This window comes from Sebastes fasciatus, chromosome 22 (assembly GCF_043250625.1).
Source record: "Sebastes fasciatus isolate fSebFas1 chromosome 22, fSebFas1.pri, whole genome shotgun sequence".
Classification (NCBI taxonomy): domain Eukaryota; kingdom Metazoa; phylum Chordata; class Actinopteri; order Perciformes; family Sebastidae; genus Sebastes; species Sebastes fasciatus.
The window spans coordinates 14,540,814-14,564,501 of NC_133816.1; the positions used below are offsets into that span (position 1 = coordinate 14,540,814).

Genomic DNA, 23,688 nt, shown 5'->3' on the forward strand with positions numbered 1-23,688 from the left:
AACCAGCTACATTTTGTGTCAATGCATCCGAGACATATATGTCTGTAAAGGGGAGACTCGTGGGTACCCATAGACCCCATTTTCATTCACATATCTTGAGGTCAGAGGTCAAGGGACCCCTTTGAAAAAGGCCATGCCAGCTTTTCCTCGCCAAAATGTTGCTTAACTTTGGAGCGTTATTTAGCTTCCTTCCCAACAAGCTAGTATAACATGGTTGTGACCAATGGATTCCTTGGTTTTCTAGTTTCATATGATGCCAGTATCTTCACTCTAGCTTTAAAACTGAGCCCGCTACGACCTCTGAAAAACAGAATAGGGGCCGTCAGATTTTGAAGAGGTTAATCTAACCAGTTGGTAGTAGATCCGCACCCCACTAGGTGGTGCTCTGAGGCCCACCAGTGGGCTCAGTTAAAGTCTATTGGCAGTTGGCAACAGTGTCATGAGTAGCACGTTCTTGTTGTTTTTTTATTCATCTTTCTTGCGGATTTCAATAGCAGACATTATTTTGATGAGGTGCCATCTCTTGTGCCATCTCTGCATGTGGCCAAATTGCCAGCAATTGTTTTCACTTTTGCTGACCATCAATGTGTCCATCTCCCTTTCCTGCTCCATTTTTTTTTTTTTTGGCATTTGCAGGAAGTTGATCACAGGCCAAATGAGTTTGATACACAACACTTTGATTAATAAATTTACAGCTTGGCCGGCTCCGTGCAGAATATGCAGCTTATGGCATTGTGCACTGCTGTCTAAAACAGTGGTTGCATCCCAGTTCCATACTATACTGCATACTGACGCTCAGTAGGTTTTGCATGTAGTGTGGTCACACTGGAAAATGACTGAACGAAGATAATAAAATTGCTCAGTTTTTGAGTGTGTAATGTTGATGAAAGTTGATCAATTAAAAAAAGATTGATGGTGCTAAAAAATTACCAAAACCAGTTGACGTGTAGTAAACCGGCTCTTTGGGGTCCTGGAGTCTGGGGCAGTTGCCCACTTTACCCAGTTGGTAAACCAGCTTCAAGCCTGCTCTTTTTGACTGTGGCAGCTTGTTTTCATGCATCCACGCTGGGGACAGCCTGTACATATCGGTACGTTATGTTCGTCTATGACAGGGGTCTGCAACCTGTGGTTCTTTTGCCCCTCTCCAGTGGCTCCCTGTGGATTTATAAAAATGGAAATGAATAACTGTTTTTTTGTTTACATTTTCATTTTTATTTATCATTGTTGTAGGTCTATGGTACGACGGCACAACAGAGTATTAAGGCCACATTGAGGAAAAAAAAAAAAATCTGAGATTTCGAGAATAAAGTCATAATATTAGTATATATATATATATGTATAGTAGTATAAGTTTTACATGTTATTTTCTTTTATTCTCGTAAAGTTATGACTTTATTCTCGTAATATTACGACTTTTTTCTCGTAAAGTTATGACTTTATTCTCATAATATTACGACTTTTTTCTCGTAAAGTTGTGACTTTATTCTTGTTATATTACAAATTTTTTCTTTGAAATAGTATGACTTTATCCTCATTAAATTACAACTTTTTTTTAATATTACGACTTTTTTTCTCGTAAAGTTATGACTTTATTCTCGTAATATTATGACTTTTTTCCTTGAAATAGTATGACTTTATTCTCATTAAATTACAACTTTTTTTCTTAATATTATGACTTTTCTTCTTGTAAAGTTATGACTTTATTCTCATAATATTACTTTTTTTCCCCTTGAAATAGTATGACTTTATTCTCATTAAATTACAACTTTTTTTTCGTAATATTTTGACTTTATTCTTGAAATCTCTATAGATTTGTTTTTCCCTTCAATGTGGCCCTTATAATACACCATCATAAGTCATTGAGTGGTTTATATTGAGAGAGAGTGATCCTCTGTTTGCAATAGACGATCTCTGCACGAATCAGACAGCGTGCTTAACTGTGACCGAGAGAGAGAGAGAGAGAGGAAAAGGCGTTTCCACGTTTCAGCAGCCAGCCGGTGACTGAGCAGAGCAGCAGAGCAGACGGACGGAGAGCGGAATCACGACCCTCCTCCTCTATTTCTCTCTTTTATTACCTGCAAACACCTGACTGACTGACTGACAGCTCGTCTCACCTGTGTCCCCTTCACGGCCCCTCCACCTCTGATGACATAGACTCAAATCCATCACTGAAACCTGCAGAAAGTGACTAAAAGGATTGGACTTTTTCTTTCCTTCTCCTGCAGCACGTCTATCCTTCTCTCTGTCTCTCTCACAGAGCTGCAGCTTTCTGTGACATCCAGGGGAGATTATCTTCCTGCAGACTCCCTCATCTCTCTCTCCTCTGTCTCCTGTCTGTAGCTGACTCATATCTGCTGAGCTTTGGGGTGAGTACATCTCTGGTTTTTAACTCTGCAAACCTCTTTCTTTCTTTTGGTGAGGCCATTTCTTTAAGACAAAACCATGCAGGGTGTAGTTCATGAATTGGACTGTGCTGCTCCTCCATTCATGGATATATGGATCATTTCTCTCCTTGCATACCATTACATGATGACTGTGTGTGTGTGTGTGTGTGTGAGAGAGACTGCTTCACAGTCAGCCTGTAAAATGTAGTTTTTCTGGCTTGTTTTGGCATCAAATTGGTCCAAAGTTGAGGGAATGGGGCGTTCATGGTCCTTATGGATATAGAAATGTATTTATTTTGTGGGTGAAATTCATTCTAACAGACATTTTGGGACACTGGAAGTTTCTTCCTGTTATTTCCAAAATATTTGAGCAAAAATTATATATATAGATATAAATAATAAAAGAAAAAAATTGAAAATAGAAGTGTTTTGTGGCCACATTTATCTAACAAGCCATGTGAAAATGTGCAACGCCTTGTTGACACGACTCATGTCATGAACTTGACTGTTAAGTGGCTCGAGTTAGTATCTCGTTCCCTCGAGTTAGTATCTCGTTCCCTCGAGTTAGTATCTCGTTCCCTCGAGTTAGGTAACTCGTTCCCTCGAGTTAGGTATCTCGTTCCCGCGAGTTAGTATCTCGCTCCTTCGAGTTAGTATCTCGTTCCCTCGAGTTAGGTATCTCGCTCCTTCGAGTTAGTATCTCGTTCCCTCGAGTTAGGTAACTCGTTCCCTCGAGTTAGGTATCTCGTTCCCGCGAGTTAGTATCTCGCTCCTTCGAGTTAGTATCTCGTTCCCTCGAGTTAGGTAACTCGTTCCCTCGAGTTAGGTAACTCGTTCCCTCGAGTTAGGTAACTCGTTCCCTCGAGTTAGTATCTCGCTCCTTCGAGTTAGTATCTCGTTCCCTCGAGTTAGGTAACTCGTTCCTTCGAGTTAGGTAACTCGTTCCCTCGAGTTAGGTAACTCGTTCCCTCGAGTTAGTATCTCGCTCCTTCGAGTTAGTATCTCGTTCCCTCGAGTTAGGTAACTCGTTCCCTCGAGTTAGGTATCTCGTTCCCGCGAGTTAGTATCTCGCTCCTTCGAGTTAGTATCTCGTTCCCTCGAGTTAGTATCTCGTTCCCTCGAGTTAGGTATCTCGTTCCCGCGAGTTAGTATCTCGCTCCTTCGAGTTAGTATCTCGTTCCCTCGAGTTAGGTAACTCGTTCCCTCGAGTTAGTATCTCGCTCCTTCGAGTTAGTATCTCGTTCCCTCGAGTTAGGTAACTCGTTCCCTCGAGTTAGGTAACTCGTTCCCTCGAGTTAGGTATCTCGTTCCCGCGAGTTAGTATCTCGCTCCTTCGAGTTAGTATCTCGTTCCCTCGAGTTAGTATCTCGTTCCCTCGAGTTAGGTATCTCGTTCCCGCGAGTTAGTATCTCGTTCCTTCGAGTTAGGTAACTCGTTCCCTCGAGTTAGGTATCTCGTTCCCGCGAGTTAGTATCTCGTTCCCTCGAGTTAGTATCTCGTTCCCTCGAGTTAGGTAACTCGTTCCCTCGAGTTAGGTAACTCATTCCCTCGAGTTAGGTATCTCGTTCCCGCGAGTTAGTATCTCGCTCCTTCGAGTTAGTATCTCGTTCCCTCGAGTTAGTATCTCGTTCCCTCGAGTTAGGTATCTCGTTCCCGCGAGTTAGTATCTCGTTCCTTCGAGTTAGGTAACTCGTTCCCTCGAGTTAGGTATCTCGTTCCCGCGAGTTAGTATCTCGTTCCCTCGAGTTAGTATCTCGTTCCCTCGAGTTAGGTAACTCGTTCCCTCGAGTTAGGTAACTCGTTCCCTCGAGTTAGGTATCTCATTCCCTCGAGTTAGTATCTCGTTCCCTCGAGTTAGGTAACTCGTTCCCTCGAGTTAGGTATCTCGTTCTCTCGAGTTAGTATCTCGTTCCCTCGAGTTAGGTAACTCGTTCCCTCGAGTTAGGTATCTCGTTCCCGCGAGTTAGGTATCTGGCATCAAATAGGTCGAAAGTTGAGGAAACGGGGCGTTCATGGTCCTTATGGATATAGAAATGTACACATTTATTTTGTGGGTGAAATTCATTCTAAAAGACAAATTTGGACACTGGAAGTTTCTTCCTGTTATTTCCAAAATATTTGAGCAAATATTATATATATATATATATATATATATATATATATAATATTGAAAATAGAAGTGTTTTGTGATGGCCACTTATTTATCTTAACAAGCCATGTGAAAATGTGCAACACCTTGTTGACACGACTCATGTCATGAACTTGACTGTTATAAGTGGCAAGTTGGGGAATTTCCCATTTCCCAAGAGGGCTTTTAACACACCATTGATTAGACTAATTGGATTGGATTTTAGTGTCTGCTGGAGGCGTTCACGGATCCAATGTCCTTTTCATTACTTCCCAGCCAAATATTTCCATAATGCTCCCCCGTTCATTGGCACTTGATTTAGTGATGTTATCATATATCGAATTGAATAAGTTACATCATTTTATATATAATATTTATATATATGTTGTCTGTGATGCTTTAACTGGGTCATATATCTTGTATTTCATTTGATTATCAGAAATGTTCTGCCTCTAAACCCACACAAAACTCAGTCAGAGGCGATAATAAACTGCCGGCGACCACCTGTGACGGTCCCGAATGGCTGTGTGTGTGTGTGTGTGTGTGTGTGTGTGAGCGGATGGGGAAGGGGAAGGGGAAGGGGTGGGTCTTTTATGAATGGATGTGTCTGGCCTGCCTGTATGTGTTGGGAGTGGTGGGGGCGACTGACTAGCACTCCTCTCCCTCACCATTAGCTGGTTTATATCACCTAATATCCCTCCATTGTCTGTGTTTTAATCCCCTGATGGTGTTATAAAAGTATTCCTATTATATTTTTTGCTTTTTTAGGCCAGTTGTTTTTGCTCCGACTCAATGTAGAATATAAAACGTAGAAATGCATTAAAGGGATAGTTTGAGTTAATCCAGTACCAGTGGTATGGTATCTTCACTCTAGCTTTAATACTGAGCCCGCTACCACCTCTGAAAGACAGAATAGCGGCTGTCGGATTTTGGAGAGGTTAGCGCAAGTTTGGAGCGTTATTTAACTTCCTTCCTGATGTATTTATTTAGAAAAATCTAAACTAATACATTTAAATATTTGATTTTCAGCATGTATGTATTTAAATTGTGAAGTTGTATCCGCGCGGAACCTCCGCTGTTTTGTACTTCCTCGCTGCGGCCAGCTGTGGTTTGTATCGGTTGACGGATACGGATATGATGTCACGTGACTACAACAATGAAAGCGGTACCTTCTTTTTACCTCCGTCTAGACTCAAATGAAGAAAATATATCGATTCTGGCATTAAAAAAAAATCTATTTCAAAATCGTAAAAAAAAAAAAATTGCGATACATAACTGAATAGATTTTTTTTTTTTCAACCCTACTATTTTCAGTGTCCTCTTGCATTCTGACCCCATGTGACACACACATACAGTACATCCATCCGCATACTGCACACAATTACTTCAGTGTGTGATACAGCATGACAGCTGTCAGTTCATTTCCTGTGAGGCTGCATTCCACTCATAGCATCCCTTTTTTACAAGCTGCTGAACGAACCCCAGTATAGCAGGATAGAGTCAACTTTATTTTATTGGAACAGTAACTGCTATAGTAGTGGTGGTAAATTCTAGTAAAGGTTAGAGTCTTTTTGTAAAGCGATAGCAACAGTAAAGCGTCCCTGTAATCCTGAATTGAATCTGTAGTTTTGCAGGTTTATGAGGACCTTTTTGAAAAGTGTGGATTTCCTAGAAAGGGCTGTCTGAGGGTTTTAAGGATGTTTTAAGGGGTTTAGCATCTAGCTGTGGTCAGGAGCTACAGGGTCCTCACAATTATACAAGTACAAATATATGTGTGTGTGTGTGTGTGTGTGTGTGTGTGTGTGTGTGTGTGTGTGTGTGTGTGTGTGTGTGTGTGTGTGTGCCTTGACTCAGCTTTTTGGGAGCCGGTCTCCTCTCTGATACATATCGATCCGTCTTCTCGGACAAAGAAAAAAAAAAAGTGGTCAGCGCAGCAGAACTGTGCTTCCTCTCTCGGGTTCACTTCCTCTCTGCGTGCGTCGGCGGTGTCGGTTGTCCCCCCGCCGCCGCCAGGGGAATGTTTGTGGTTGGCTGTTTACAGGCGCTGAGTCAAACACAGTTTTCGGGAAGATCAGCGTTAAACTGGTGTAACTTGACGCAATGAAAACAAAAGAAAAACATGTCAGTTTTTTGGGGGGTTTTTTTTTGGCATGGACTTGCATGACTCTCCCTTGTCAGCAAGCTGTTTATTATCACACATTCCAGACAACAGAATAGACGTCCCAATAACCATAATAAACTTAATTGTAGCTTCTGTTTTCAACATGTTAATATGCAAGGAAAAACATCTCTTCACTGGAAAACTGAAACCTATAAATTCACTCAAGTTTGCCCAAAATGTGAAAGTCCTGTGTTGTCACTTCTGCAACCGCAGGAAATGGGGAATGGAAACTTTGATCAGACTAAACTGGACTGTCCGACATCTGATCTATTTCCATTTGGTATGATCATCACAGATTAGTCATGGTGGGAAAAACCAGCATTGCAGTGTGTGGCTAACTGACTTCATCTTTCAAAAATAGGGCTGGGTAATACGACCCAAAAATATCTTTATTTCCCATAATGAAGCAGGGCTAAGACATGATTTTTATGCTGCGTTCACACCAAATGCAAATGTTTGCCTTGCATTAATTGCAAGAGTTTGACCGAAATAACCACTATTGCTGCTTTGTATATGTTGTGGAAGTCCAAAACGTCGGAAAACAAGTCGCAGGCATGTCTGGGTTCATAACATCATCCGGCGGCGAGCTGTTGTTTTGGTGACGGATACAGAACGGATATGATGACACGTTACTCCAACATTGAAAAGCGATAACTTCTTTCTACCTCCATACAGACTCAAATGAAGCAAATATATTGACTGGCATTAAAAAATAAATTTCAAAATTGTTAAAAAATAATAGATTTTTTTTCCCCACCCCTAGTGTCTAGCAAGCCACACGTCGCTACTGCGGTACGAACCCAAAATAAACAGGTTGTGCTGTGATTTAATTGCAATAAACGGATTTAAAGGATGCTGAAATAAACTACATTGTGACGCCGATGTGTAAAAAGTCTGAATTCATGCTTTGTCAGGTACATACATTACTGTTAGGATTGAGGATTTGCTACAGGGCTGCATTGTTGTCAGTGTAGAAAAGCCTTTTTGTCATCATGAGACCCAGGCTAACCTCCACTGCATCCTCACTGACAGGCCGACATTGGATATCTAATAAAGCCCAGTATCAGCCTGAACTGACAACAAAGCACGTCAACGCAGCACACTGGGTAATTAAGATCACGTCATGCTGAAAACCGAACAGAAACGTGTGTGGTGTCAAAGTAAGGACTCGGATGTCGTGAAAACAACCCGTGTTTTTCAGCCTCACTGTCACTCTGAAAGGATCCACTTCCTGCAGCAGTGGATCCTCTGACATGCCTCCTGGTACACAGAGGGGACAGATATGTCACTGTCAGACTACCCTGGCCTTTTGTTTCCCACAACCCCCTGCTGCGCGTTTGTTTACTTTCACCATATGTGTGCCGGGCTCTCAGGAAGCTTTGAGTTACAGAGGGTCAGCGCCGTTATGCCGCGTTACATCACTGCCTGTAGTGTGCGCTACGGCCGCCCGTTTGCTTCGCCCTCCGCTGCCGCCCAATTTCCTCAGGTCTGTTATCCATTTACAGATTAAACTGTTGGAGCAGATGCCAACTTCTAACTCAACTGTAACATTTCTCTGAAAGTAAACAGTACACATGTTCTAGACATGCAACAAGCAAAAGAATTTGCATTGTTATCCTGCAGGCCAGAACAGATGCAAAGCTTGAGGTGATGCAGGGAACATTGACATTATGTAACTAGAAGGGCTGTTTCCATGAGTGAAACATCATGGGTGTATCCGCCCTGGGATTCTGATCCACTCTAAAATGCAATGGGATCTTCCTTGGCCCATGCTACACCCTTCCACCAAGTTTCATGAAACTCGGGGCAGTAGTTTTTCCGTAATCCTGTTGACAATCAGACAAACAAACCAAGAAACAAACCAAACCGAAAACATAACCTTCTCGGCGGAGGTAACAATCTTTCTTTCTATTAATATTAATTTCTTTCTATTAATATTGAGACTGTATATAAGAAGTGGATGTAGACACCGTGACGTCACCCATTGGTTTGTGGACTGCCGTTTTGAAGCCTTGTGTTCAGCATTTTGGCCGTCGCCATCTTGTTTTTTTGCAACCAGAAGTAACATGAAAGGGCGGAGCTACAGTAAGTATAACCAGACTGAGACATTTTAGAACTGCAACGGTTGGTCGACAAATCCATTAGTTTATCGTCAAAAAAAATAATCCGCAACTATTTTCCTAATCGTTAAAATAATTTGTAATGCAAAAATGTGCATATAATATGGAGATTACCTGCTTCTCTCTGTTTTATATCCTATTAAACTGACTATCTTTGGGTTTTGGACTGACTAAACAAGACATTTATAGGCAGATTAATCGATTAATCTACTGTAGAAAATAATCTGCAAATTAATCGATAATGAAAATAATCGTTAGTTGCAGCCCTAAGTCTTTTTTTAGGCGACCAAACTGTTACAATTCACTTTCATGAACTGAAAACACACTGTGAAAGGGTTAAAGCTGTAAGTCAAAAACACGGACAACTCCCAACTACCAACGCCATGGTAGCAACCTGCCAATCAAAAGGTAGCCACGCCCTAAAGCATCCCCTGCTTTATGGTCTATTTGATTCTAAATGGGACCATAATTTACTAAATGAACATCATGCTGTATTGAAGAAGACTTGAAACTAGCGATTGAGACCATAAACTCATGTTTACAATGTTTACTGAGGCAATAAATCAAGTGAGAAGTAGGGTCATTTTCTCATAGACTTCTATACAATCCGACTTCTTTTTGCAACCAGAGGAGTCGCCCCCTGCTGGCTATTAGAAAGAATGCAAGTTTAAGGCACTTTGGTTCACTTTTCAGACTCGCAGGTTGCCCACCGGACAGGGCAGTATATCCATATGAATAAATACGTAAAAATACATAATTGCCTCAAAGACTTTGACTCCACCTGGATTTGAAAAAGGCTGCCACCTAAACTTCAGTGATATGAATCATCAGTTGAGAAGCCCTTGAGCTAAACCTCATTTGTCAGTCAAATCACTGCACTTGTATCATTGTACGCAGAGCCAAGCAGTGTTGCAGCATAGCACAGGTTATAAACTTGTACTAATGTGATAGTCGACGGAGGGCAGCACAACAAAAAGTTGAGTATTTTGTTCTAAACTCTGAGCTCGCTTGGAGGAAAAATCTGATTCAGGTACAGCCCTAATACTCACAACTGTATATCAGATGAAACCGAATAGGAAACCTAAGCCTGACAACTCCGTCTCAGTCACCGGGGTCACAGGATGTGATACTGAGAACAGTGACAAAGTAAGACTGGGCCCCGGAGTGAAACCAGCACCCAGAGCTATAAGCTTACCGCCCCTACTTGTTTTTCTAAATGTCTATAACAAACACCGAGTGTTGTGTTGTGCTCCCTCAGAGCACTGCATGCTGTGCTCGTCAGCAAACAGGAAGTAATGCCTTAAAGGGGAAGTCCGCATTTCCAGTTACATCACCGGTTATAATCAATTTTTCATTCACTGTCACAGATTTCTTATTATTGCCTGTCTGTTGCTAGGGCAACAGCTTTGGTCCGAGTTTACTTCCCGTCAGCTACTGCATTAACAAAAAAGGTCTGTATTCTAGATACAACACAGATGGTCCTATAGGGGGGTTTTATCATCCAAATCCATATGAATATGTACCATTTAATTTGCTGGTTAGGGTAACATTTGCATTTTGGGACATAAAACCGCAAACTTAAACTACTCAGTCCAGCACTCGGGACTAGGCAGGCATGATGGGAAATGTGGGCCGTCCTTTTTGCTGCGATACTCGGGGCACTTCCTGCATGCCTGTGGCATTTTACACTGCATGAATAAGACTAGCAGCTACCGGACTTTAGTTAGTTAGTTAGTTAGTTAGTTACGTTTCCTTACTCCTAGCTCTCTTGAATTTCAGCCTACATGCACGTTTTTTGTGCCATCTCTCAGCGCACTCAGACTGTGCAAAGCTCTGCCTCCGTCCTCAGCAACAAACAGTGATCAGAGGAGAGAAACAATCATGACAACAAAACAGTATTTTTGTAGATTACAGCACACTTATAATGCACTGCAGAAGGATTTATGTGTTGTTTTTGTAATGATTATGTTCTGAGGTGGGTCACGCAGATACTGGTTTTGAAAAGATGCAGCTTTTAATATTGTAGACTGTTGTAGTCTAATTTTTGAAACACTTTCTAAATAAAAAAAAAAGGGGAGTTCAGTTCTCTTTTTAAAGAAGAATTTGAAAATGTAAATGACCGTTGTCAGGGCATTAAACCAATGATCTGTTGATCTTTGCAAATCAAGACTCCGTCGTCTAACAATGGGTTTAAATCGAAAGTCGAATCGTGGATTTACAGAATCATGACACCTCCTATTAAATTAGCATCAAAAACCATGTATATGTTACCTGGAAGAGGAAATGAGCAGCTGGTCACAATTTCTCCTTTAACCTGAAGGAGAGATTTACCTTGTTAACTGTGTTTGCATACCTGAAGCATGTGCAATGATTTATTTTCAATTCCCCCAATGCCAAAAAGGTTAAGCCATTCTCTCTCTGCCTGCAGCCACATGGACACATAAACACATATTTAATCCCTCCGGCAGCGACTGCTTGGTTGCGTGGTCGGTCGGTCAGTTGCCGTGCTACAAGTGACGCCTACACCAGCAAAAAAGCTGCTTTTATTTAATGCTTGCCTCCACTTTTGTGGCTGTTTATCTGCTCCGTGTTGTAATTGAATCCATGCAAATATATCACGCTGCAGAGTTTTCATATTTCCCTTTTTTTGGGGGCATCAGCAGGGTATAGTGAGAGGATGTAAATAGGTACTAGTTAGCGTGGGTTATATGCAAAACTGGAGTGATTCTGTTGATTTTATGGACGGAGGGAGGTGTTGTACGCTTTAACACAACTGTGGAAGTGTTTCATAACCCAATCTGTGTGACTGGCAGTGTTTCACAGTGGCCAGAATAATGGATGAAGTGATCCACACACACACACACATGCAGCACACCTAAGCCTACACAGACGGACAGAGCCACACAAACAGCAACAGTGCAGATGGGCTGCAGCGCACACATGCACAAACACGTGAATACACACACTGTTTTTCCCTCTGTTTTACATGCACACACACACACACACATGCATACACACTTTGATTCAGGCCATTCTGTCTTCGTCCGTGTGCATAATCTACTCCGCCGCTCGACTCCGAAATGAAACGCCTCAGTGGGTTTGATTGGATTTGATAGAAGAGTTGATTCGATTGAAGCAAGAGGTGAGGGAGTTCTGCAGTGTGTGTGTGTGTGTGTGTTTCAGGTGTTACAGGATATTCTGTCAACGGTCACCTCAGTGTTGACTCTGTTTCTGCCTCGCTCACATCAGTTTTAATCATCAAATTGACTGTGAAAAAAGTCCCTAGTGAATCCAGCTGTTTTTTAACTAGCGTGTACATTAGTGTAAAACACCAATCTCTCCGCCACTTCCTGGGTTAGGGTAGGAAACAAAACAAAATGCTGAATGTACTGTAGTCAGCTGCTCAGCGAAAGCCCTCGAGTCCCCCCTCGGTGCTGTCTGTCGAGCTGATGCATTTCACATGCTCTTCTCATCTACATCTGCACACAAAAGCACAAGTCACGATTACTTTACCATCCCAGTCAGCCTCCTGCAGTAACTTCCACGCAGTCATTTGTTTCCAGTAATTTCACTAAGCTAGGAAAAACAAACCTACACAGTGCATTCGGGTGCTTGCGGATAGTGATGTCACGATACCAGAACATTTCAGGACAGTGCTTGCTCTCAAAAGGGTTAAAGGGGACATATCATAAAAAAAAAACTCACTTTTTCAGTGCTTGTGCACATACATTTTGGGTATCTGGAGTAAAATAAGACAACCCCGTAAGTTTTTCGTGTGCTGCCTAGATCAGAAAACATGTGATTCAACAAGCCATTCTGAATTGACTCCCCCTTCCTATGTCACATCAGGCTCATTAGAATGTACCGTCCACAGCTTGAGAACTACCTTTGCAAAGGTGAGCCATATTTTTGATCACATGCCGATCACAGGCGCTAAAACAAAGTTTTTCAGACAGAGGGTGAATACAGGTATATTCAGACAGACCGTATGAGAAAAATAAAGTGTTTATTGACCAAGTATGAACCTGAAAATTGGCATGATATGTCCCCTTTAAAATGCAAGTATTACTATTAAGAAAAAGTAAAACTAAAATGAACTGCAATAACCCTGGTGTGTGTAATTTTTGGGCTCGTTTTTGTTTTTGTCATGCGACAGACGAGGACTCAGCCTGTGGCGCCGTGGAGAAGCTGGCAGTGCCCGTCGGGGGTCTGGTGTGTTTGCGCTTCTTCATCTGCTCTTTGGATGATGAAGGATATTTGTGTGTGTGTGTGTGTGTGTGTGTGTGTGTGTGTGTGTGTGTGTGTGTGTGTGTGTGTGTGTGTGTGTGTGTGTGTGTGTGTGTGTGTGTGTGTGTGTGTGTGTGTGTGTGTGTGTGTGTGTGTGTGTGTGTGTGTGTGTGATGTAGAAGCTCGTGGCGTGGGTGGAGAGTACGGGTCTATAACAGTTGCTCTGATGAGCCATGAGTGCCTTGATGAGACACTTAGTGGTGTTGCTGAGGTGATTCAGAGTGGTCGTTTTTTTTTTTGTGGCACCCTGAATTAGACCAAATTTTGTCCTTTTGTACTTCATGAAAGACCGTTTGATGGGAGATTTTGGGGTTGGTGTAGTCATTTTCGGGAATAACAAGATGGTGAAATCCATGTTTGAGCTTTACATTTTCTTTTACACCTTTTTTTCTGGTATTTCCTGATGTTTGTTTTTCCTCCACACAGCTGTCTCAGCATCCGTGTCATCCATCTCGAAAAGGAAGTATGCCTTTGTCTGCCTTAATGGTATTACCTCCATCCCCTCCTGAAGTGTGTTCATGGTCGTGTGTGTGTGTTCATGTACTGTATGTGTGGTTGAAAAAGCCTCGGGAATCAGGTTAACCTCCGCCGCCACTGAGATGAAAAATTCACAAAGTACACGCACACACACACATGTACCTCCTCTCCGCTCAAACTGATAAAATGCGATGCAGGCGTCAAACTTGCTCTGTGCATGTTGTTTATGTAACCCTCTGGGGACCTGTGTACCCACCTAGTGCTCGTGGTATTGCAGCTTGCACTAATGCATTGTACCGTTGCACAGAGGCCCGGTTAGAAGCTTTAATGGAATACTTTTTCACCGAGTTTTTTGGAGAGACTAAAACCGAGGTGGGCAGCGAGCAGCCCACAAGCCACATCTGCCCTTGTCTTTGTTTGATTTCACTCTGTTCCCATTATATATCTTTCTTTCTTTGCAGTATTCAATGTTTGGAACATCTTCTCTAAATCATCTAAAATGACATTTTGCTCAATCCATGAGGAAATCGTCTTAAAAAACTACTTTAGCCTGCCGTGCTTTGTGAGTAAAGTCGGGTTTAAAAGATGAAATCATTAAAGAATAGAGTGCTCCAGGGATGACGGATTTTTGTAGGCAGACCAGAAAGTTAGCATCACCCTCAACAAAAATCCAATGGGATTTTTCCATTGGGCTTTGGATTATTGCAGAAAAGAAGCTCATGTTTATGATGCTTACATCTTTTGTTCAGCAAGATAATCTTCACAAACCACTTTTTTTAAGTGTAAATGTAATCGCCAGAAGTAAAAAGCAAACGTTAGGCTATAAACGGACTACACCACGGTCGCATGAGCGCGAGTATTCACTATCTGGAGAATTTGTTTGCGATTGTAGCATCTTTTACAATGGTGACGGCATATGTTGTGTCTTATTTGATTGTACCACTAGGGGGTGGTTATAAATTTAAATTTTAATTTAATTCAATTTAATTTAATTTGTTTTTATGAATTTAATTTAATTGTGGAATTTATTTATTTTAATTTAATGCTACACATAGTGACTTTAATTTCCCAAGAAAGCCAACTTGTAACAACTATAGCAAAGAGTTATCATTTTTAATTTGCTTGCATTTGTGTGAAATAACATGTTCATTAAATTAATTAAATTAAATTAGCTGAATTAATAAAAAATAAACACAATTTTAATTTTAATTTAATTTAATTGTGGAATTTATTTATTTTATTTTAATTCTACACAGTGACTTTAATTTCCCAAGAAGGTGAACTTGTAACAACTATATTGAAGTTTTTTTATTTACTAGCAAATGCCATGATGACATTTGTGTGAAATAACTAGCTTATAAATAAATACTAAAAGTGTCAGTAAATCAGTTTCAAGACAGAAGCAGCTCAGAATATATTAACATTTCCAGTTAATTGTTCATGGCTGTTTCCTAACAGCGTGAAAGCCTCCTGCGGTCCACGCCAAGCAGCTCAATACTGGAGTACACTAACTGACTCACACTCTACTGTATGTGCACTCCATTATTACAAAAAAAAAACTCTTAGTCATCACAGCGCTGCGCTGTGTCTCATATTGTCCACAGTCTCTTGGTGGTGCTTTAGACGAGGTCTGGACAGACGGGGAACTATCGAGCGGGAAAGTCAATTTTTACCTCAGCATTAACAGGAAAAGGCAGAAATAATGAAAGCATCTTCACAATGAGGAAATGAAAAGCCATGTTCCTTTTTTAAAGACGTCACGCAGCATCTAGTCTCACATTAAGAGGACAACAAGGATGCATAATACGGCAAATTGATCTTTCATGGTTGTACTACATAAGCAGTAATTGAATCCAAGCAATAATGGCGATGAAGGTTACATCTCAGCCACACCGATAATTACTGTAAGAAGACAGAGCTGGGAGTTGTTTTGGTTGCTAAGGCAAGTGGTTCGGTAACCAAGGAGCTAATCTGTCATGAAGATAGCTATACTACGACTACATCTCGTAATAATTCAGTTCACATGTGTTAGTAATCATACGGTGAGAAAGCAGCAATATCCTCGAGGTTGTTCTCCACTGTAATTGTGGGCACTTTAGTGGCTGCGCAACTGCTCTTTATGTAACATTACTATGTATCTGAAAGAGGATGTTGTCTTCAGGATGTAAGACATTATGGTTTGGCATGATTTCGGTAGACATCCATGGTGCCCTGAGGATTGATCTTTAATGATCCCCTGACCTTTTCCTCTACTGCCACCAGCAGGTTAATCGTTTTTAAGGGAAATTTTTCCGCAACTATTGGATGGATTAATATGAGATTTTCATTCATGGTTTCCAGATGACGTATCCCACTGTCTTTGGTGGTCCCCTTGACCTGGTTGATATCATGGTGGTGGTTTTGAGGCAAACAACTGAGGAATGGATTGCCACGAAATTTGATATCCACGTTCCCCTCGGGATGAATTGCAACAACCTTGGTGATCCCTTAGCGAACCATCTAGCACCATTATTGGATCCAAATTTGGATTCGTCCATTACTTTGGTTTATGATCACATACCTGCAAAACAAATTACATTCCCATCAGCTTCAGCTGAGGACACACCAAGCCGACATCAAAGAACTAGAGGCGACGATGGCCACCAGTTGCGTCGACTCACGTCGCCTTTGTCTCGGCCAAAAAGTTGCACTCCAACACACCGCGAAGACGACCGACTACCGCGTTCGTTCTGCGCCTGCATGAGAGGAAATAACTCTCCACACCAGCAGGTCACGGTAGTCTGAGGACTGCGGATATACAAGACGCTGTTATGATACAGACAGGAAATAAAGCGGCGTTTGCCGACCACTTTCACCCCACTCTCACTCACCACTTAGCTTCATTCCAGATGGCCATGTTGTTGTGAAAATATCCGTGTATTGGAATGATCAGATGAGCTGAAGATGAAAATGAAAAGAGCCTTCAGTGTTTTTCCCTCTTGACTTTACTCGTTGGCTCGCTCTCCATTTCTTTTCTTGTGCACTGATTTGTATAATAATATAAGAAAAAGGACAACATGTTTGCAATTACATATTGACGAGGACATTGTTGGACATTTTTAATAAAAACAAGAATAATATAAACCATTCAAGTTTATACCGTTATGTTACTTTTGTCCCAACTAACGGGGTTGAAAGTAACGCAACATCCAATCAAAGTCAAATCATACCGAAGTCGTTCCACACAATAACACCTAGTATTGATAGAACACATATGCGAGTTGTTGATCGCAACAAAAACATTATCTTTAAAAATGACGTTTATCTGAAAAGTGTTACTTTCATACCGGCTCTGCCCCACCACAGTGCCTTAATTCAGCCTCACAGAGCCGCCAGCATGGCTGTAGACTCCTGTTCAACAGAACGAGGTACATCTCTTGCCGTCATCAGTCAACAGGTGCAAACATAAACATCCCCATAGTTCCGCTTCGCCAACGGGAACACTCATTTAATTGTGAGTTATTACATCAATAATGTGGAGGAGAACTAGCAGGACATGCTGCACATGGTGCCCCGCAGTGGATTCATCAACTGTTGTGCTATTATAGAAATCCATAACAGAGCCGTAATGTGAAGAGGCGATGAAGGCAGGCAGGTAAAGTACGCCAGTTAGACATCTAACGTCCCCTCGATGCAGGGTGATGGACTGAGTTTCATTTTCTCCGAATTGCGCCCATCTTCCTCTCTGGTTCCGGCGTGCTTAATCCTCTAATGGAACAATAGAGAGACACAGAGGAGGAGTTGAAGAGAGAGGAAGGCAGACGAGCAGGCAGTAATCTGACATTTTCAGACACGCCCGGAGTCTGAAACATAGACTGAACAAGTTGTTTAATCTCTAATGGACTGTTGGGGGTCTCCTAGCTATTTATATATATGTGTGTGTGTTAGAGAGGGGTCAAAGGCTCCAATATGGACAGCCATTCCCAAAGGTCCCTGACCGTTTGACTCCACGTCCCCGTTAGTGAAAGAGAAGGGGACGCTGCCATTAAAGATTGCCTCTCCTCTAAGTGTGTGTGTATGTGTGTGAGTGTGTGTGTGTGTGTGTGTGTGTGTGTGTGTTGTTTCGTCTCCCCCCTTCGGCTCAGATGATGCCTGTAACTTGACGATGACTCAGACTGCACCCCACCCCTCCTTCCTCTTCCTCTCCCTCATCCTGCTCTCCTTCCTCCCTTTCTCTCACCTCCTCTCCCTTTATCCTTTATGTCTCCCTCCTCCCCTTTCTTTTTTTTTCCTGAGCTTCATCACAGCAGCAGCTCTTGTGTTTCTGGTGGCACCTACTGTAGATTAATTATCAGGTTACGTCACGTTATGTTACATTACAAAACATGGTGATGACATGCGGGGCTGCCAGAGCATTGCCCCGTAATGGCCCCAGGATCCTGTTTAAATCGATCTAAAATATAAACCATTGTCATGGCACGGCATCAGTCTTTAGCGTCATTGTGTTGTGCGCATGTGATAACGACGTTGCGTTGAGATGCATTGCGATGCGTTACGATGCGTTGCGTTGCGTTGCGTTGCGTTGTGATGCGTTGCGTTGCGATGCGATGCGTTGCGATGCGATGCGTTGCAATGCGTTGCGTTGCGTTATGCTACGTTGCGTTACGTTGCGATGCGTTGCGTTATGCTACGTTGCGTTACGCTACGCTACGCTACGTTACGTTACGTTACGTTACGTTACGTTACGTTGCGTTACGCTACGTTACGTTACGTTACGTTACGTTACGTTACGTTACGTTACGTTACGTTACGCCTGAGTATTGCCCCGTAATGGCTGCGTGATCCTGTTTAAATCGATGTAAAATAAAAACCAACAGAAAGCTAAGGCTTCTGTCTTTCGTGTCATCATGCTCTACGCTCAGGATGATGTTGTTACGCTACATGTGGATTGTAATGAAACTATCAAAACGCCTTTGCACTCGATCTGCTCATTAAAATGACCATATCTCAAAAACAAAAAAATGTGCATAGTGTTAGTAGTGTTAGTCATGTTTCCACATTTAGAAATCTTTTGGATCAGTATGTTTTGTGAGTTTAGTTAGTAACATTTTATGAAAAATTTACAATTTTTGTATATTATACAATTTCAATACCTTTATCAATTGTTATGGTTCATTGACTTATATAACCTTATAGCTTAGGATGTACAGATTTTAGGGATATGAAGCATTTGAAGATCCTCCAAGAAATGACATCACAATAAGCAAAAACACCAACGTAGACACTGGAGAACCGTTTCTATTGCAGAGGTCAATGGGTTCAAATCAAAGCTGCTAGCTTGGCTTTAAAAAGATTTGCCGTCACATCAGTGACACAGCTGGAGGAAGAATTTTGAATTACAACACGATTTCAAACAAGTTATTAATTACTGATCGGAAGAACTGAAAAGCCAACTCTGACCGTGTCGTGCAGCTCTTTGTTTAAACCAACTCTGGTGCAGAACTGCAAAGAGGAGGCTTTTTTGGCTCCCTGGTGTAAACAGGTCAGAACAGGGCGGAATAACATTATTACTTTCCAGCGACAAATCCTCTCACACATCGCGGCTATTCTGCTCTTTCTTGTCGCACAGAGCCTGAAAATACGACACCTTCTCCTCCTCCCACTCTCCTCCGCCACTTCCAACGCCACCATTTACTTTCTGCTCTTTTCAGACGGAGGAGCTGCATGATTAAAGCCACCACTCTTGATGAAGTGTACTTTATGTAAGGGTGTGTGATGTCGGTGTGTACTGAGACCAGTTTTGTTGTTGTTGTTTTTTTGTGGTGAATGTAACGCCCACTGTGCATGAAACTAAACGTTTCTGAGCATGTTTGTTTCTATGTTGCGTGAAGACACATACAGTAGATATGTGTCTGTCTTTCTGCATTCAAGCATTCATGTGGGTTGATGCAGGCGTGGGTACTCTGGCCTGTGTGTGTGTGTGTGTGTGTGTCTGCAGCTGTGGCTCTTGTCCACTGTGTGAGGCGAGGTTATGGCATCCTGTTCCTTTTCCTCGCTGCCTCTCCATCTGGAGCCGAGCCAGCCTCACAGTGAACTGTGCATTACAGTGGGATACAGCCCCATTATCACTGTGGAGAATGCCAGCATCCGGACCGAGGCCTGCTGTGTAACTGTTTGCCTGTGTGTTTCTGTGTGTTTCTGTGTTTTTCGTGTGTGTCTTTGTGCAAGTTTGTAGCCATGGAAATTTATTTACTTGACATTTTCTTATTTATTAAGAAATGCAAACCCAAAACAGTGGTGTATGTGCGCGTTTATGTATGTTGGTTTGATTTTTTTTATAATTTTGAAATAAATTTTTTAATGTCTGAATATATATAATCGCTTAATTTGAGTCTATGCGAAGGTAGAGGGAAGTCACCGCTTTTATTGTTGTAGTCTGAGTGACGTGACATCATATACGTTTTAAAAACCAAAACAAAGGCGAAACCAGAAAACGGCGGAGCGTGTTTACGACCAAAGTGGTAAATGCTACACATACGGTAAAGTATAGAAACACTTTGGGTTTCACACATTGCAGGAAAAGCAGAGCTATACATCACAACTAAAGCTGCATGCTAACTCTGTCATGGACGGGAAACGTTATCGTAATGCGGTAACGTGCGGTCAAGCCAGCCGTCAAGCCAGCCGTCACTCTCATCTCCGTGGTCGAATCGGCTGACGCTACAACTGTAGAGCACCCATATACTGACATTTATGTTTAATGCATTCAAACGGCCCCGATGGAGCTGACCATGGAGGTATAAAGAGAACGGAGCTGACGGGAGAGCTAGAGACGGACTTGGCGCAGTTAGCGGAAGTATACACGTGTGACTATGTCCGGTTTTTCAAAATACGGTGTTAACAAAGGGAACTGTATATACAAAATATACATATGGAAATAAGATTGATTGTATTATATATACCAGAAGTATAAAAGATTACATGTCCCTTAGAAATTAAAAAGAAAATACCACTCATTTACCACATTGTTCCTGACAATGACTGATATATTTGACTTCAGGACATCTCTGACTACATACATGCTGAAAATCAAACATTTTTACTGTAATAATTTAGATATTCTCCTAAGGAAAAGTCCCTAGAAGTGTATGATTCAACTTTTTCCCATGGTATTATCGAATCGCAATACATATGGAATCGGCACCCAGGTATCGTGATAGTATCAAATCAGGAGATAGGTGTATCGTCCCAGCCCTAGTGCTTAGTAGAAACTTCAGCTGTCAGATAAATGTAGATTTTTTTTAGACCTAACGATTAGTTGATTGTTAGTTGCATCCCCTAATGGCGACTCATTTTTACGCCGAAAAAAGACAGCGACCACAGCTGCTCATCTCGTGTTTTACAAGCCACTTTTCAAGCCTCCAGCTGGTAAAGTGGTTCATTGTTAAACAATAGATTTTGGTGCTGGGGGTCAATGAAAACTCTCCATAAGTATAGTAAACATGTGTTTGGGTCCATATAGCTTTGTCGTCCCCTCTGTGCATCTATTTTCCGTCTCCTCCCTGAAACAACAGCAGCAGCTGCTGTAAAGGCAGAGATAGGCAGGCTAACACTCCTTCATATGCTTCACACTCGTGAGGGAGAGAAACATGTTGTCGAAGAAGGCACAATGTTCACTCGTTGGTAACAGCTCGGAAGAGGTGAGAATGTGGGTTTGTGCAGGTGTCTGTCAAACACCGACTTGAAAACATACAAATACACCTACACAGTGTGACAATATGCAGCGGATGACGTGAGGGATGGGTAGCAGAGGAAAAAAACTGCATGTGTTATTCAGAAGAAGGTGTTATTTTAGTGTGTCCCAAACGAAAAACTTTGACATGCAAACACACGAGCGAGACTTTTTCTTTCTCGTCTTGTCCAGCAGCATTTTTTCCCATCTTGCCATTTCTCCATCTGGGATCAGGCAGAAGCCAAACAGAAAGTCATTTTTTTTCTCTTCTTGTTTTTTGTTCAGTCAGCGACTTGAAGTTATTTATGCAAAAGGTGCTGTGTGCAAAGTGAGGGAGAAATAAAACCCCGCTCCATCAAAGCCAGAGTGGGCCTTTTATCAGCATGTGATTTAGACCCAGTGTGTGTGTCATTTAGAGCTTGTTTTATGCCTTTGTGGGCATATTGCTGAGAAAGAGAGAGAGGAGTATTCTGTGTGTGTGGTGGAGGTGTTGGTGTTGTTGTCAGGGTAGAAAAGCAACATCATGGCCCAGGCTCTACTGTCCTTTATCAGCTACAGTCAAACTGTCTTCTAATGAATAATCTAATCTAATCTAATCTAATGATAATCACAATTGATCAATATTGAGATCACAATTATTTATCACGGCTATTCATTGATTTCAGCGACAACATATTTTTATTGGGTAACACTTCATTTTACAGGTCTGCAAATTTCATGGTAATCAAAAACTGAGTTTCTCCACAAAGAATCACACAAAAGCGCCACTTCAAATCTGTTTAACAGAGATGTGCTCATAAAATTATTGGAAAGAAGTCATTCAGCATTAAACAAAAGCATAAAAAATGACTAAGAGACTTAAGAAAACTTAGTCGACTAAGACCAAAAAGACTGATTGGTCGACTAATTGACGAAGAGGGGGCAGCCTTAAAAATACACTTATTTGCTCCCACAAATCTGCCTATAACTACGCCTAAAGGTCACTAATTATCACGTTATATATCTTTTGTTTAATGAAGTTAACTGCTGGAACTATTTCTTTGGCTGGCATCTCATCTAACTTCAGGCAAGAAAGTCAATAGGCGTACTTCCCAAAAATGCAAAACTATTCCTTTATGGTCAGGATTAGGGCAACGTCTGTAGAGCCCTGTGATCAGGAGGGGCCTGAGAGGTTCAAGTTAGAGAGGAAAAAGTCCCCGTCGATTGATGGCAGGGATTAGGAAGTGCCAAAGAATCTTGTCATGGCCGTAAACATGCAAAATGAAGCATATGAAAACTGGAAAAGTGGAAACCATTTAGGTTTTCACTCAAATTTAGACCCTTTCACGGAGAGTTTGTGTTTTGCTTGATTTCCATATTTATTTTTAGATTTCCAGAGTTCATTGTGCATCAAAGAGCGATTAAAACAGAGATAACAAGATCAAAAAGGCAGAAGACTGGGCTGACATACAACAGATTGTAAGATGTTGGAAGAGAGAGAGAGAGAGAAACAGGGAAAAAATAGAATGTGTGAGATTATGTGAGCAGCACGACGGGGGGGAAAAGAGAAAAGTGATAATAGGAGTGAACGAGAGGGAAGGGTGGAGGTGGCTGAGATGTTCGGGGGAGAATGGAGGAAGTAATGCGGCAAGAGAAAGGATAGTGAAGAAAAGGTGTCGGAGACTGTGAGGATGTGAGAAAAGAAAATGAAGACGTGTTTTTTTGTTTTTTTTGCCTGCGGCTCTCACCTTTGTTGACGTCACCGTGTTAAATGTCTTTGTCCCTGCAAAGACTAACACAGCAGAAAACACGTTTTAATATTCGTATTTCAGTTAATTTAAGGAATAGTTTGACATTTTGGAAAGTCCGTTTATTTGTTTTGTATTTGTCTGTAGACTGTATATAAAGGTGGACGACGTAACAGCTCCCTAAAGGTGAAGCCAATACATCTGGATCGCCCCCTGGTGGCTGGCTGCAGTACAGGTCATAAACCCCGCCCCCACCCTGTTAGCGGATAGGACAAACTAAAAAGTCAAAGTACTTGTCAAATAAATTTTTCCTAAAGATGGTTTCTATCATTTTAGGTAGTTCTTGTCTCACTGAAGTATGTTCAAGTGTTAATTTTCCTGATCAGTTTGGTTTTAATTAGTTATTTGATGCTATAAAAAGGCTTTGCGACAAGTTAGTATAACATCGTTGGTACCAATGGATTCCTTAGGTTTTCTAGTTTCATATGTCAGCCAGTGTCTTCTCTCTAGCTTTAATACTGAGCCCGCTATAACCTAAAAATTAACAAGTTGCGTTAATGCGTTAAAGAAATTAGTGGCGTTAAAACAAAATTGTGTTAACGCGTTATCGAGTTAACTTTGACAGCCCTAGTATTAAAAGTTACTACAGTATTTCCAATATGATCTTTAAAAATGTATAATATTATACTCTTC

The 23,688-nt window shown here is 41.6% G+C and overlaps 2 protein-coding genes across 3 annotated transcripts in view; one reads left to right on the top strand and one right to left on the bottom strand.

Annotated features, from left to right (window-relative positions):
• The first annotated feature begins 1,955 nt into the window (after window positions 1-1,955).
• pea15 (proliferation and apoptosis adaptor protein 15) overlaps window positions 1,956-23,688 on the top strand; it is a 60,248-nt gene continuing 38,515 nt past the window's right edge. Inside the window, exon 1 of one of the 2 annotated variants that reach the window (XM_074623758.1) lies at window positions 1,956-2,366. The gene's annotated coding sequence lies outside the window, so the exon portion shown is untranslated. The remainder of the gene's footprint in view (window positions 2,367-23,688) is intronic. The other variant, XM_074623757.1, reaches the window with a different exon arrangement.
• The window catches only part of supt16h (SPT16 homolog, facilitates chromatin remodeling subunit), a 163,669-nt gene continuing 159,092 nt past the window's right edge, over window positions 19,112-23,688 (bottom strand). The window contains exon 22 of the mRNA XM_074623747.1: window positions 19,112-19,215. Coding sequence (XP_074479848.1) covers window positions 19,127-19,215 — 89 coding nt within the window. The 3' untranslated portion in view covers window positions 19,112-19,126. The remainder of the gene's footprint in view (window positions 19,216-23,688) is intronic.